Raw genomic sequence first — 16,049 nt, forward strand, 5'->3', positions numbered from 1 at the left:
GGGTCGGGGGGGGGGGAGGGTCGGGGGGAATAGTTATCTGAAATTACACAACCAGGCTTCTAACTCCATTTTCAAGGATGGCTTTGCCCTATGCAAAACAAGCGCAAATTCTTCCTTGAAAATTTGCTTCCACTTAAAGAAAGTGGAATGTTGTCGAAGATGACCTCATTGCGGTGCCTCCAGATCGCCCAACAGGTCATTATGATAATTTCCTGAAAAATTTTAGACCCAAAGTCTCTCCTACCTTCGACAATCATGTCAAGACACATAAGACTGATTCTAGCGTATGTGGAGAAGGCGCCAACACCATTGACTGAATGGACATGAGAAAAACAGGTGGAGTAGGGTCTCTTCTACCACAGAACTGCATAGGGCACAGCTGTAGTCATCTAGAATCCTTTTGCATTTTAGAATGTTTCTGGTGTTAAGCCTGTCACATAGTAGCAGCCAGAAGAAGAATTTGTGGTGTCCTCTGCAACAAGATTTCCACATCCACATGAACACAGGGCTGACTGTCATAGAGCCCTTCAGCTGTGTAGAGCTGAAGCTGCCTGTCCCCCAAATATGGCTCCAATGGTCCTCTATGGAAGGATCAGTCCCAAAATCATGCACCAGATGGTTGAGCTCTGCCAGTTAGGCCATTTTTTTGATAAAAAAGTGCAAATAACCCCCTACAGGTCAATTCGAGTTCCAACATTTTCCTTAGTTGCATTTACTACCCCACAATTCTAAACCCAGTGCCAAATCCCCCTTGATGCTATGCCATGATAGCATGTTTGCCGTAATGCGACTTTGGATGCGTAGTTGTCGCCTCCAGAAACAAGACCGAGTCACAATTGCGGAGTCTGATTGGCCCTAGTGCATCCTTAAACCCTCAACCCTCTTCTACCTCCCACAGTAGCAACCTATGTGGAACGAGCCAACATGGCATCTCCTAAACACCCAAATAGTTAAGAGTTTTTTTTTCCTTTTTGTTGTTAAATGTATACATTGAAGTTAGAGTTATGAGATTGTAAATGTAACTAATAAGCTTCAAGGGTGGTATTTGCAACATGAAGTGATTTTTAGTGGTATATTTGCAATTTCCCAAAGACTAAAGGAAGACAATATCTGGTACTGTTTTTAGAAAGTGATGTTGCAATATGCTTATAGGGAATATTTGCATTGCAGACGTTGATTGTTTAATTTCATGCGGGGAGCTCGACAATGAGAATGCTGAAGTTAGGAAAGCAAGGTCTCTCTCTCTCTCTCTCTCTCTCTCTCTCTCATTTGTCCATCTTTTTTCAATTGTAATTTTATGCCTTCCTTTTGATAGCTACTATCAAGGATTCAGATTCCATGATACATATATATCCATTTGTTTGCAGGAGGCTGAAGATACCGATTGTAAGAGAGGATTACATTGGAGAATGCATTAGAAAAAATAGAACACTTCCATTTGATTTGTATAAAGTAGAGAACACCTTAGAGTCAAAAGGTGGTACTGTCACTGTTAAAGTTAAGGGCCGAAGTGCAGTTCATGAGTCCTCCGGCTTGCAAGATACAGCTCATATTCTTGAAGATGGAAAAAGCATTTACAATACAACCTTAAACATGTCTGACTTGGCACGAGGTGTGAACAGGCAAGGACATTTTTCTCTTTCACAATATTTTCTTTTGGGATTCAGAACTCGTTTTTCGATGGGATAGTTCAAAAGTTTCTTTCTATCATTTACCCGCAATAAGTTCTCTCCTTTTGGAAATAACCCTGTTTCCTGCTAATTTTGGTTGATTTGGGCCCCATATGCTGTACCATGAACTATCTGTCGTTTGTTTTTTGGATTTTACCTGACCTTTAGTGTTTAGCAGAGCAGAAATGTATCTACAAAGTAAATATCTATCTTGTTCTTACTAACCAGGAGGTAATAAATTCAAATTGTTATCTGCTAGTCTTTATATAATTTACCCTTTGGAACTTGGAAGCCATCCAATCCTTTCTTTCAGCACTTGCTTTATTCTACGTGGATCTTGAACATGCATGGTAGATGCAACACAACAGGGGGGACACACCACTAGGCTCTAACAGTTACTCCCCACGACAACCGAGTGTTTGGATTTAACTTCTTATAATTTGTATTTTCTGTAGAAGTTTGATTGGACATTTGGAGTCCCTGTTCTCTACTAGAAAGAAAATTCATCATTGTAATTTTAAACAAGTTGTTGTTTGGGACTACCCGAACTTGCTTGGGACTAAGAAGCTTTGTTATTGTTGCTTCAAATAAGTTTATGACCCCTTCAAACCTGTTTGGAGTCCAAATTTCACCCCGAACATCTAAACTGTCTGTATGCCTGCCAAGCTGCAATGCACCTTACGTCCTGAAAACGATCTGGTTTTCCACCCCATTTGATGTCAGTTCCATGTTAGAGACATACACTGAGTCAGTAACGTCATCTCTTCTGTCTTGCCCTTCCTCTCCTCTCTGCACAAACCTAGTTTCGCTTGCTAGGGTTTGGTAGTCACTGTGTCCTACTGCCTCGACAAACTCTGGCGCCAGGTGCAAGTCAAGTTTGTCTTGCTTTCTGTCAGACTGTTGCCCATAATATCGAAACTTGCATACTTTTTCTGTTCCATGTCCTGTCAGAGATATGATGTAGATGTCTACTGTCTAAAACTCTAGTCTCCTGTGGTGTGTTCTTCAGATAGAGGGGCCCTTTGTTCGTTCAGCTGGAGCTCGCTTTTGTTTGCTTTTCAGTAGCTTCATTCTGGTTGTGTAACCTGAACCTGGAACTTTGTAATTTCGTTGCTTCTAGTAATGAAATTCGGGCAAGGTCCTTAGTGGGAAAAAAAATGTCCTGTCAGAGATTGGTTGATGCTTAGAAATGCAACACAGTAAAAAAGTACTTAGCCTCATGTTTTAATTATACTAATTGCTACCTTGTTATGTTATTCCACGCTATGATGCTATTGCTCTGGCTCGTTTCTTACTAGTTTTTCTTTCCTTTTTTTTCCCATGAAGTTACTATGTACTCCAGGTCATTGAAGAGGATGATGGGTCTGAATGCTATGTATTTCGAAAGTGGGGAAGGGTTGGGAATGAACGAATTGGATCGCAAAAGCTGGAGGAGATGTCAAAAACTGATGCAATCCAGGAATTCAAAAGATTATTTCTTGAGAAGACTGGGAACCCATGGGAAGCATGGGAACGGAAAACCAATTTCCAGAAGCAGCCTGGGAGGTTTTACCCGCTTGATATTGTATGTTGTGAAAAAAATATCTAACATTGATTTTACTCATTTTGTGTATTTCAACTGATTTGTTAAATGCAATGCAGGATTATGGTGTTAAGCAGGCACCCAAACGGAAAGATATCAGTGAAACAAAAAGTTCTCTTGCTCCTCAGTTGCTAGAACTTATGAAGATGCTTTTCAACGTGGAGACATATAGGTGCATTATTGCTTCTTTTCTCAATGTCATGCTTGCCTACATTTTTTATTTGCTCCTCTTGTATTAAAATAAACCTTTTTCCAGAGCTGCTATGACGGAATTTGAAATTAATATGTCGGAAATGCCTCTTGGGAAGCTAAGCAAGGAAAATATTCAGAAAGGTGTGCTAATATCGTTCCTTGTGGACCTCATATCTTTATCTTTCAAATTTATGATGATGTGAAGATGGTTACACTCGCACTACTTGCAGGATTCGAAGCATTAACTGAGATACAAAATTTGTTGAAGAACACAGCTGATCAAGCACTGGCTGTTAGAGAAAGCTTAATTGTTGCTGCGAGCAATCGTTTTTTCACCCTTATTCCTTCTATTCATCCTCACATTATACGGGATGAGGACGAGATAATGATCAAAGTATGCTCTCATTACCCACTTTTATTCCTGTAAATTGAAAGAAGTATTCTATAACTCTTCTTATATTTCTTAGTTCATGTTAACTTCTTCATTGGAGTAGATCGGTTTCCCCATAATTCCTCTGATAAATGCTGTCTATAATGCTGCAAGTTCATTGCTATGTCATGTGTATTGATCCTTTGTTACATGTAATGATAGAGCTACACCATTACACAAGCTTAAACAGAGTCAAAAGAATATAGTATTGGTCCTGCAATTATGTCATATATGAAAATAAAGCCACACAGTCATTTGAACTAAATCGCGATGTATGTACTGCTGCTATTTGTGGTGCAAATTCTAAATGCATCTTGTATTTTGCTCAATCTTTCTCTATGCTGTGCACTTGCATGGATTTTGCAGAAAGTTATGATACAGCAAGGACATTTTATATTTCTTTTGTTTGTGACATAATGTTATCTTCCTTGCCATTAGAATCTGTACCTTAGTCTATTTTATGATTATTATTATCCTGTCTATTTTGTGCTGTTCATGATTCTCTAGTCATTCTGTTGTAGTTATTTTCCTTGAATATGATGAAAGAACTTTCTTAGACCTAACTTGCCTGTAACTTAATTACAGGCAAAAATGCTTGAAGCTCTGCAGGATATTGAAATTGCTTCTAAGCTAGTTGGCTTCGACAGTGATAATGATGAATCTCTTGATGATAAGTACATGAAGCTTCACTGCAACATTGCCCCACTGCCTCATGATAGTGAAGATTACAAGCTAGTTGAGCGTTATCTCCTCAACACACATGCTCCTACTCACAAGGTATGGTCCTATTTCTCTTCCGCACACAGTGCATTTTTGTTTGTATTACTTTGCCGTTTTTATTCTGTTTATTTTGGGTTCCTCCGCCAAACATTTTGATATGTTTTTATTTTGAAGGACTGGTCACTGGAACTAGAGGAAGTTTTTTCACTTGATCGAGATGGAGAACTTAATAAGTACTCAAGATACAAAAATAATCTGCATAATAAGATGCTATTATGGCATGGTAAGCAATAGTTTGAATATGCATTAGTTGTACCTCTCAGTGTACAATCATTGCAATGGTGTACATTTATTACTTATTGTTTACTAAATGCACAGGTAAGTATTTACAAATTCACAGTTAATTTGGTAGCATTTGAGATCTCTTAAACATTTCTGAAGAATAACCCTTCTCTCTGTAAAACTCAACTTTTAGGTTCAAGGCTGACGAATTTCGTTGGGATTCTTAGCCAAGGACTAAGGATCGCACCTCCGGAGGCTCCTGTTACAGGCTATATGGTTTGCTCATTATCCACGTTCAATATGTTTTCATTGTAGCACCAGTTGGTTGAATATAATTATCTGATGATGCTCCTCTTTTATTTGACAGTTCGGCAAAGGCCTCTACTTTGCAGATTTAGTAAGCAAGAGTGCACAATACTGTTATGTGGATAGGGGCAATCCAGTTGGTTTGATGCTTCTTTCTGAGGTTGCTTTAGGAGACATGTATGAACTAAAGAAAGCTACGGTAAGCTTCAAAATATCTTGGTGAAAGCAATCTAATTGCTCATATTGGCTTTTGTCTCCTTCCATTTTATCTGCTATGCCATGTAGGTTGTTGTGGCACTCAGACAGGATCCAGATAAAATATATTTGCCATAGATATATCAAGACTCTGATTTCCTAAATTTGTTCACATATTTGCATCACTGATCAACGGTTATAATGAAATGATCTAAGAGCTAGCATTTTGTTCTCCCTGTGATCCTATTTACACATTCCTACGTCCTCTTTAGTTTAGGGTTATAGTATACTGGGTTAGTAAACACATCACTCATAGGACCTCGTGACACTTTGTTATGGGGGCTTTCGTTATTCATAATTCAAGTGCCATCATTTGGTCCTTTTCCATGGGGGCTTAGCATGTCCTTGTTGATGCAGTCCATGGACAAACCTCCAAGAGGGAAGCACTCCACCAAGGGCTTGGGCAAAACTGTGCCGCTGGAGTCGGAGTTTGTGAACTGGAGGGATGATGTCGTCGTCCCCTGCGGCAAGCCCGTGCCATCATCAGTCAGGAGCTCCGAACTCCTGTACAATGAGTACATCGTCTATAACACATCCCAGGTCCGGACACATCCTTCACCTTGCGCCTTCCCTCTTGTGGTTCATTGGAGACTGTTGCTGACCTTTCGTGAAAACCCGTGTCTGGCAGGTGAAGATGCAGTTCTTGCTGAAGGTGCGGTTCCACCACAAGAGGTGACTGGGAGACTAAACAAGTAGAGTTGGTTGGCGCGTCACTTATGGTATTAGTGCTCTGGCTGTGTATATTCGGTCCTGTTAACCTGCAGTTTAGGTAGTGCTCGCGCTTGATCCATTTTGGGAAGTGTTGCTTGGGCATCGGCGTGAGTAGCACAAATCATCCACCGCTTATGTCTTTTATTAGATGACAGATTGGGAAGTGTTGCATGGGCATCGGCGCGAGTAGCACAAATCATCCACCAGTTGTCTTATGTTAGATGATGACAAATTGCTGCTTGAATCTATTAGGAGTAATATGGCAGCTGGAACCTCTTGATGATCTCCTGCTATTTTATCTTCACTTGCGTTGGCTGTGCTTTCAACGGACGTACGGCGTGTTTGGTTCGAAGAGTGGGATGGTGTTGGATTTTCTGATCCTAACTGCGAGGGGTAAACTGATTTAATTTGGTGACAGTAAAGTTATCTTTCACCTGCTGTCTGCTGTAGCACAAGTGCACAAGCATCCCCGAATTGGGCGTTACAAGCTTGTCCAAGGGCCATCGCACATAAATTTTCGCAGGGAAACTTGTACGAAATCAACACAATGATGATTCGACTTTCCAAAAATTGAGTTTTTTTTGTCTAATCTAAGAAAGAAAGATTTGAGATTTTCACCACATTTTTAGGTTGAAACTGGTTCAGGATCGTGGAAGCTAAAACTTCAGTTACGCTGGATCTACAAGCATGTTTAGGAAAACGAAGTAAACTTTCAAGCCAGTCTGAACAAAATTTGATGACCTTACATACCTACATGAAAGCAAAACCGGGAAAAGGACTCCAGTGTGAGCTTTCAAGTCTGAGCATGTCTCACTAGAGTTCATTTGCTTTCTCCCGCAAGCCGCAAAACGACATTCTTGCAGCATACTCCAACGCAACGGGTCCAGATCAAATCCAAGTCCAACCACCCGAGAGAACGCTAGCATGCAACTATGGAGAGGGATTGAGGAGCGGTCAGGCAGTCCGTGCAAAGGGACTCTGATTCGGTGGCTAGAATGGCTAGTGTTGAAGCAGGGCCACTGAATTTCCACAGCAGAGGAAGAAGTTTGTGGGAACACAACGTTCACTCTTCACCGCGCTTTGTTGGAGCAACAAAGTGGCCAGACAAAACCGCCTCTCTAATGTTGCTACCGCCACAGTTGGCGTCAGCTTGGTGGTTTCTGGAATTTCCCATGCACCCATACCCGCTGCATCTTCTTCCCATTCTTTCGGTTCACTGACTTGACACAGCAGTACTCCAGCTCCAACTGCAGAGCGGTGGGCAAATGTAAGTAAGCGTTTTGTAAACTTGGATTCAGAATGATGTATAACTACATAGGCAATAGATATGCAAGGAAACTCCAATAAATAAACAATATAAGTGACCAGACAAAACAGAGTATGATTATAGCAGCTTGTTGATGAATTTGGAAGAAACACTGAACCATGGAAGATCTGTACCTAACTATAATACAAAATTATATACCACAACTGCACATTGTAATTGATACAATGCACAATTCTTATGTAAAACTACAGTGCATTAGATCCATACAGAACATTTCTATTTCAATAAGCATACGAAACAATCAGTCAAGTCTAAAAAAACTCAATTCAATAATTTTGTACACCAACATGAGGCATCAAGAGCCGCATTGGGCATGATGGAAGTGGTCAAACTTCAAAAGGTAACATTCTAACCCTGAAAAATGTTGAAGAATTTGAGAGTTACCTCTACTAGCCCAGCAGCATGAAAGAGTTCTCTCACAGTGTCCAATGTGAAGAAGTATGACAAGGTGCCATCTGACCGCATATATTCCCGAAACCCTACTCTTTGATGAGGTAAGAACCGAAGCATTGTCATGTCATAAAGACCTAATAAAAAAAAGAGCTGTCAGAGACTAGTTTGTCATAAGCAATGTGAAATTATACCATTGTATGTCTATAAGCAATTACCATAATCCCTAAACAGAAGGAGGCCACCTGGTTTCAGAACAGAAACACACTGCTCTATAGTACTTGGCATTATGGCGAAGGGTATGGCTGATAATGTGAATATCTGCCACCAAAAAGAATGAAGAAAACCACAGCATATAATATATTTACAAACACAAGTAGGCATATTTTAAAAATTTTGCTTTCCAAAGTACATTCAGAACTAAAAATTTGCAATACAATTTAAAAGATACAGGCATAGGTACATCATGATGAATAATTAAAAGGACGCAAAAAAACAAACAACCAACCTAATAGCACCACATGCAAAAGATCAACCTACCATGGTGATAAAATCCATGCCGCCGACACAACATTGATTCTCTCTCAGGAAGCCTGGGTGCTCTTTTCTCATTTTATGATGACTTGCATCTGAAAACAAAAATGTTATGCAGAGTTCAGAACTAGGTAGTGCAAAAAGAAAACTCAAATAAAGGGCTTAATTAAATGAATAACCAAGAAAAATTCAGCAGCCTTTCCATGTGAACTTTTACAGGCAATGCAGCATAGCCAATCTGGAAAAGTTTCTTTAGAAACATCCATTAGAAAGGGCTGGAACCTATCCTTGATATCAATCCCTTTTGTATTGGATATTATCTCATTTGCCTTCTCGAGAGTGTCTTTACTACAGTCACAAGCAAAGACAGTAATGCTTTCACTAGACCTGAAGAAACCATACATTATGATGGTGTAGCCATTAGGAATTAAGTTCCAGTTAATATAACAAAAGATGATAGAACAAAAAATACAGGACAGAGAGCGCGACATATTCAGGACCATATATTTGTTGGACGCAATCCTAGCAACACTGCAACACATCACATTTGGAAGGAAAGATTTGAAGTATCATAAATCTCTATCAGCATGCAAAACTTGAAAGTGAGTTTAGAATTACAAAGCATCCGTCCATTGTCTTTTAAGAACAGGTGACTTTTTTTCCTTGAACAGGCAGGAGAGCTGCCCGTCATCATTAAATTAAGAAGAAGATGAAAGAAAAGAACAATAAAACAAGTCCATACCAATAACTCAGTGAATGTTTACAATCAAAGCTATTTTGCTGAACAAAATCATAGTTCTGAGGACATTACCGTAGTAGGGAAACAGCGGTGCTTCCATTCCCACATCCCACTTCTAAAATCTTGGAATAATCTTTACTGTTAGGCAGTTCAGGAAATTCCTTAAGCAAATATCTCCTTTCCTGTACAAGCAACATAGGAACATGAACTTGACATGAATCACAATTCACAAAGTGTCAACGTCTAATGCCGCAAACTCTTTAGTTCATATTCAGTCTGAATGTCTGACACATTGGTTCTGCATGTATCTTTGCCGACTTGACGAGTAATCAGTCAGGCATGCCATTTTTCGAATCTAATTTACTGATGAACAATGGGCAGGAAATTAAAGAAAATGTTGGAAAAAACTATGGCACAATAAAAACAAATGCATAATTTTAATAATCATAAGGTCATTCTGGTGCAGATGAAAATCCTATTTCTGAGCCTGACTATGTATAGTGCACAGGTATTAGTGTTATATTCGTACATGTATAGCGCGCAAGTATTAGTGTTATATTCATACATGTATAGTGCACAAGTAAAAGACCAACAAAGGCACTATTTCCCAGTTTTCTATGGTGGCCTAGTCAATGCTGCATAACCCGGGTGTTGAACAGAAAACCAAACATTGCTATCTGAAGGCTCATTCCACTCAGAAGTTTAGAAATATAAATTTGTTTGAGAGTTCTGAGAGAATGGTACAGAACATAAAAAACTGCTATCCAGAAGAGGTTCCGTTCCATTTGGTTTGTTCCTCTATCCACTTTGCAACTGGCACTCTTTCCTTGATGAATGAAAAAAGATATGTATATGATTAAGACAGTGAATCTCTAATCAACCCTGTTCCATCCAAATATGGGTGCTGTCAATTCATCGCACGCCTAACTCCAAGGCACAGCTCTGAACTGAAAATTGATGAAGAACAGCAATCTAAATCAGACGAAACAGACGGTCCAGACTGACGTTTTCCTAGTAATTCCTACTAGTCCTGATTGGATAAGCAGATGCACAGTTCTGAAAGGAAACGGAAAAAAGTATCTGCAAAGGGGGTGGAGAGGCAACCTTGAAGAACTTGCCGGACGCGTGGCGACGGTGGAAACTTCTCCAGGCCTCCGACGAAGGCTGCGGCTGCGAGGTAGTGCTTGCGGCAGGGACGCGAAATGGGGAGAGGTGGTAGGAGAAGGCAGGGTCGGATTCCACCTCCGCCTTGAGGTCCTCCCACTCGAAGTCGTGTGAATGGTACTCCGCCTCCGCCTCGTCCTTGCCGGCGTTCTCCAGTTGGCCTCCCGCTTCTTCCACTTCCATGGAGGCCCTGCTTGTTGCCGAATTAGCAAGATCCACGGGGACTTCACCGAGGGAGCTCAAGTCGCCGGGAGGCCGGGAGGGGAGCCGCCGCCGCAGGTACGGGAAGGGGTGAGCAGGCGTAAACCTCCGACGGTAATATATTGTTAAAGTAAGGGAAACGGGGCAAAAGGACAAAAAGGAACAAAACCTTGAAAAAGTACCGTGGCGGACAGGATTTTCATATCGAGTGTACCCGATGAACCGAATAATGATTCTATAAAAATATTTGAAGTTCCACGAAAGCAAAAGTAGAAATCAAATAGTCACATAATCGTACAATATCACGTACTATTTATTCTCAATTAAAAGCATTCACGTACGGGAGTAGAGGGCCTGTCCTGCGCCTGACGTGGCAGATTTGCACTTGTGATTTTACCCCCGGTTGAAGGACCCGGGACTAAAGACCCCCATTTTGTCTCGATTGGTTTATTTCGGATGGATTTTCAGGAGATTTGCACCCTACCAACCGGGACTAATACTGAGTTCTCTACTGGTGATTGACCTCTCATTCTGTTTTTCTCGTTTTGTTTCCAAGCTTATTCTTCACAAAATCTATTGATGAAAATTCTCTTTGAACGTTTGCAGTTGCAACCGGTAGCAGTAGCACCAATTTAAGAAATTTGTGGACATATATATGTGTATAACATCCATCTTTATTTCAACAAGCAACACTAAAAGCTCGCCAATATTCTTTGCTAAACCACTATCCCTACACACATCAGCGATGAAGTTACTAAGTTGGTAAGATAGACGCTCAACTCCATAACCGAATGACTAAGAAGTTTTTAGGATATAATTTAGCAAGTTCTATCATGTTATTCTTGTCAAAGGGAGCAAAACAGAGCTACACTATATAAGGTTTTTGGTTGACTGAGAGCTTACCATCAAACAAAATAGCAACTCTCTCTCTCTCTCTCTCTTGCCAATCACCTACAGCAATAGCTGGCACACACGGCTAGCCCTGCCCAGCACCGGCGGCGGTCGCCCCACTCACAAGGAGCCTCCTTTGCATCCGTGACTGCCTTGGCCAATGAGGCTTTGCCGCGTCGCGCAAAATCGCCAATTGCCGAATGCTAGTACTGATGAGGGAGGAACAGAGGAGCAGAACGCTAATGATGACCAACGAGGCAGCGACGCTCGACTACTGTGCAAAATGCAAACTGCGCGTGCGTGTGCTAACTTTTATCAGGCAACCATCACCTAGCAAGGCGGCCAAACATGGGAGGGTGAGGCAAACCCAACCTGTAAAGTGGACTGTTTTGTTTATCTGGACTCCAATGTATACAGACTGACCAAAATATGACTATATGTATACCCAATGTAATTTTTTTTAATCAAAATTATTAGGTGTACTGTGTACATCTATACACCCATGTTCACGTACTAAGGTCCGCCGCTGTCCCTTCGTTCTATCAAATCTGAACAATTCTTCTTTTATAGTCTTATTATTTCAGTTATGTCTCGAGCATAACGTGCAACCCTCTAATGTTCCTTGCAAGATTAATGCGAGAAAGTTTATATTGGTAAGGACTACAATTATTCTTTTATAGTCTTATTATTTCAGTTATATCTCGAAAATAACGTGCAACCTTCTAATGTTCCTTGCAAGATTAATGCGAGAAAGTTTATATTGGTAACGTGAGTCCTTAATGGATCGTTTGTTTTACGAGGAATAGTTGATAACAAATTTAAATGGATGATAATTATAATTGTTTTATTTAGTAATTGTGTTAAGATGAAATAGGTTTATCAAAAGAAAATGGGAAGTATTTGATTTGGGAGATGATCTATTTATTTTTACCATTGCTTTGATAACTCTCACCTTCTCAACCTTAGTTTTTGGGTAAGAAAATGTCAATTCGACCAAATAAATCTTTACCAAGACGAATGTCTAAGTGACTTTATAAGAAGAATATGACATGCCTTCTGATTTTTCCATGTATTCACTGGACAACATATCCAGGCGCCTGAATTCTTTTCCACGTAAAATAAAGATCAGGCGCCAATTTTATTCTAATTTTTCTAAACCAAAGCGAAAGGACCTCTAGCCTAGTTGATAGAGCATTCAGCAGGTCTGAGTTCGACTCCCTGTGAGAGCGAATTAAATGAGTTAGGAATAAAAATTATACAAAAATAGGTAGGGGCTTCCCTACTGACTTCGGTCAAAAAGATTTCTTAACCATAGTTCCTACAATAATAATAAATTTCTTTTTTACTTCAAGTTACTTTCTTTATTTTCATCGTTAGAGCTCTCATTTTTAACAACCATTCTAAAATTTCTCTAACAAAAATAATTCTTTTCTTGCTACATGTACATGCTACAAAAACTCTACGTAATGATCTGAACTAAGGTACTGATCTTGATGAAGAGGTCAGCAGCTACCCTCCAGATCGGTGGAGATGTGAACAGGTGGAAAGCGAGTGCTCTCTTGACACTTATGTCCAACTCATTACCCAACCACTCCGCACAAAAACAATTCGCTGCCGTCCGTCCTATTTCTATATGTTTGTTCTCCTCTCTATGTTTGAAACCTTGGATCTGCAGACTAGCTTGGTGATTGTGACTAGACCTTGTCGTATGATTCTTTCGTCCCGTTATATAGCCAGTCCTGGCCATATCTTCCTTGTGGAGTGAGGCAAAATGTTCAGTTTTTTTAAAAAGAAAAAATAGGGGCTAAGAATCATCATGGCCGTGGTCGGTCTTGGTCTCTTCCATATGGTTTTACTAAGTAGGTTTCGATGACATCTCGATATCATGAGAAGTAGGTTTCGACGACATCTCGACATAATTGGTTAGTAAGGTTCTTAATATGAAAAGTCGATGCATTTTAGGTTTATATTAGTTAGTGATGCAGTACATACCAATAACTAAAACTAGAAGTAAGCTGTGTGCTGCTATATAGAGGCTGGAAACAATTTCTTTATTTTAAAAAACAGGAGTTTTAGAGCAGTTCATCGAGAAACAATTTGCCTTGCCTGAAAAATTACTAGAGTGTTCTTAAACAAATAAAATCGAATTATGATTAAACTGATTAGCTCAGTACATACATGCCCATTCATTCCAATATTTACATCCACAGACAAAAACCCCATATATGGTATATGCCATTCATATTATTTGAGAAAAAAAATTAATATGTCTAGTTATGTCCTGTAAAACTTGGAGTGAAATTAAGGCGTCTAAATAACAAGTGCTTTTCAAAAAAAAAGTGCTCAATGCATGGTAGTTCATTTTTTTTAAGAGACTTCATTTTCTCACAACAAAAGGAAAGGAATAATGGTATTCTTAACTGGCTCATATAAGAAGAATGTGTACGTTCATATGTAGACAAGACGTGCTAATGAAAGACATTTGAGACAAAAGGATCAGACAAACTATTATGGCAATCAATTTGACTGAATCAAGAGGCATGCGAGGTAAGTCCTGGAGAAGTATTCTTCTGCGCTTCTTGATCGGCATACATCAGTTTCTAACAAATAATACTTTTAAAATTCTTAGTCCCTAGGGATCAATTAGAGGAAAACCTATAGGAAACTCTCCCCGGATGTGATTTTATTGCTTCATTGATTCAGAAATGGAGGGGGTAAAGTATAGGTCATCCACATAGTTTACCTAGTGAAAAGTTAATTTACAAAAGAATTATATATTAGGAAGTGAAATGTCTTTTTCAGATAGAGTTCAGATCTCCCCAGAACTCTGAAGCCAATGGTGCCTTGATAGTGCATGAAAATTCACGTCAAAATCAAGAGACTGGACAATCGGCATCATCGATCTTAGTTTCGACAATAAATCGGTAATTTCTGACATAATTTATCATGTGCACACGAGCAAATCACTGTCCTCTCGCTCATAAACGTAACAAAGACTATATCACATGTTGGATTGGATCGAAAAATATCTGAAATATATTTAGGTAGATAGAGAGTGTGACATATACAGGAAACCGCCGGCTGCATCAGGAGCATCCAAGAGTGAAAGCAACAGAAAGTCTAAAAATAGCATCGGAAGAGAAACGGCGGATCTAAGTAAAAACAAATTGCATACGGATGCAACGACTCATCTTTGTATCCACTGTCTTATAATACACCTTTGCTACCTGCTGTTGCAATGGTATGGCCGTGGCCCATAAATTAGATTTCTAAACTATGCTTCTGAACAAGTCATGACTTTTTTTTGTAAACGATTAATTCCTCATGTATACAATATATATATATATATATATATACAAACTAATTTTTCCAAACAATATTCAAATTCATATATTGGATCGATACTAGGAAAAAAATTGAAAATCCATCCAATGCGAAGCTTGTAATTAAGGATAACCAGCAGTGTAAATCTTAGATTTTTCTTTTTATTTTGTACATCATCCGTTCACCACTACCGGCGCCGGCACACGTACGCACATGTACATATGCAACTTGGCCTTCTTGGTATAGCTACCAGGCCACGCCAAGCCCGAGAACAAGAACCGTTCGCACTGCAGTCGGCTAGGAGGCCGGGCGGCAGGGGCGCTGGACTGGCAAGCAAGCAAGGACGGCCGGCCGCGGCCGGCCGAATAGTTTTCTCGTCCTTGTCGCCATCCAAACGGCGCCAGAACTAGACGTCAAAGCCGTGTCGATTACTCCCTAAATAAAACTAGCAACTTGCACCTGCACCTGTCATTATATAAGGCTCCTGACCTTGTTACATTCGGAGTCTCCGAGTCCCCAGCTAGCATTTCTCTAAAAAACCCTAAGAACTTCACTCTCCAGGCACCACAGCAGCTAGCTTTGACACGGTCCATACTCCATAGAAATTGTTAGCTGATTGCTCCATGGAAGGTGGCTTCAACAAGGCCGGCTCACCGGAGGCGTCCGGCGAGGGCTCGAGGCGGGCGCCGGCGGCCGCCTACTACGAGTGCTCCTTCTGCAAGAGGGGGTTCACCAACGCGCAGGCGCTCGGCGGCCACATGAACATCCACCGCAAGGACCGCGGCGGCAAGTCCGGGGCCGCGCCACCGCAGCAGGACGACGCCGGTGGCTCCCGGACCTACGGCGGCGACGTGCACCTGGGTCTCTCCCTGGGGAGGAAGGAGGATGTTGATCTGGAGCTCAGGCTTGGAGGCTATCCTTATAACTAATAGCAGACCTCATAATTTGCTAAAGTAGTGGAGCTGCTATGTGCTGATTAATATAGGTACGAAGCTAAGTCAGCATGCTACTTGTTTTGCTGCTCCATTTTTCATTTGGTAGTTTGGTTCTTGCTTGTCCGCTACCGAGACTTGATTGAGGAAGTGATGATTGCTGTAGCAGGATCAAATAATTCTTGGAGGTGATCCTAATTAACTTTAACTTGTTTGGTAGCTCATGTATATATATAAGTGTGTGGAATGCGCGCAATATGGAGGAAAATTTTATAAGTTTTTTTCATCTTTTCTCAGCTCCTCCTATATGGATCTGAGTTACCCACCCTTGAAGAAGAAGTACTTTAAGACAGACTTCTGATGCTTTGTCAAATTGATGGAAATTTGGAATTTTGTGTA

General features: G+C 40.5%; 3 protein-coding genes across 3 annotated transcripts in view; 2 read left to right on the forward strand and 1 right to left on the reverse strand.

Annotated features, from left to right (window-relative positions):
• The window catches only part of LOC101786800 (poly [ADP-ribose] polymerase 1), an 11,825-nt gene extending 5,351 nt beyond the window's left edge, over positions 1–6,474 (forward strand). The window contains exons 6-17 of the mRNA XM_022824270.1: positions 1,142–1,234; positions 1,368–1,622; positions 2,997–3,234; positions 3,312–3,424; positions 3,509–3,585; positions 3,675–3,838; positions 4,460–4,651; positions 4,769–4,877; positions 5,070–5,152; positions 5,244–5,381; positions 5,795–5,977; positions 6,066–6,474. Of these exons, the coding sequence (XP_022680005.1) occupies positions 1,142–1,234; positions 1,368–1,622; positions 2,997–3,234; positions 3,312–3,424; positions 3,509–3,585; positions 3,675–3,838; positions 4,460–4,651; positions 4,769–4,877; positions 5,070–5,152; positions 5,244–5,381; positions 5,795–5,977; positions 6,066–6,113 (1,693 nt within the window). The 3' untranslated portion in view covers positions 6,114–6,474. The remainder of the gene's footprint in view (positions 1–1,141; positions 1,235–1,367; positions 1,623–2,996; positions 3,235–3,311; positions 3,425–3,508; positions 3,586–3,674; positions 3,839–4,459; positions 4,652–4,768; positions 4,878–5,069; positions 5,153–5,243; positions 5,382–5,794; positions 5,978–6,065) is intronic.
• Positions 6,475–6,815: 341 nt separating this feature from the next.
• Positions 6,816–10,618, reverse strand: LOC101753449 (methyltransferase-like protein 6). The gene is made up of 7 exons (XM_004955980.3): positions 10,243–10,618; positions 9,211–9,320; positions 8,602–8,786; positions 8,406–8,494; positions 8,084–8,186; positions 7,860–8,002; positions 6,816–7,395 (listed from the first exon to the last, which is right to left on the reverse strand). The coding sequence occupies exons 1-7, from the start codon at positions 10,483–10,485 to the stop codon at positions 7,294–7,296; spliced, it is 975 nt and encodes a 324-aa protein (XP_004956037.1). The 5' UTR covers positions 10,486–10,618; the 3' UTR covers positions 6,816–7,293.
• Positions 10,619–15,341: 4,723 nt separating this feature from the next.
• Positions 15,342–15,733, forward strand: LOC101752652 (probable transcriptional regulator RABBIT EARS). The gene has a single exon (XM_004959111.2). It carries the CDS (start codon positions 15,342–15,344, stop codon positions 15,645–15,647), a length of 306 nt encoding a protein of 101 aa, XP_004959168.1. The 3' UTR covers positions 15,648–15,733.
• Positions 15,734–16,049: the final 316 nt, after the last annotated feature.

The sequence above is a fragment of the Setaria italica genome, chromosome II (assembly GCF_000263155.2).
Source record: "Setaria italica strain Yugu1 chromosome II, Setaria_italica_v2.0, whole genome shotgun sequence".
Taxonomy (NCBI): Eukaryota; Viridiplantae; Streptophyta; class Magnoliopsida; order Poales; family Poaceae; genus Setaria; species Setaria italica.

Excerpts from the sequence above, each read along its gene's own strand:
- LOC101752652 (XM_004959111.2), top strand. The coding sequence starts at position 15,342 with ATGGAAGGTGGCTTCAACAAGGCCGGCTCACCGGAGGCGTCCGGCGAG.
- LOC101753449 (XM_004955980.3), bottom strand. The coding sequence starts at position 10,485 with ATGGAAGTGGAAGAAGCGGGAGGCCAACTGGAGAACGCCGGCAAGGAC. Across the intron at positions 8,787-9,210 it reads ACCGCTGTTTCCCTACTACG|GTCTAGTGAAAGCATTACTG; the intron begins GTAATGTCCTCA and ends TGGTTTCTTCAG. Across the intron at positions 7,396-7,859 it reads ATGCTGCTGGGCTAGTAGAG|TTGGAGCTGGAGTACTGCTG; the intron begins GTAACTCTCAAA and ends ACCGCTCTGCAG.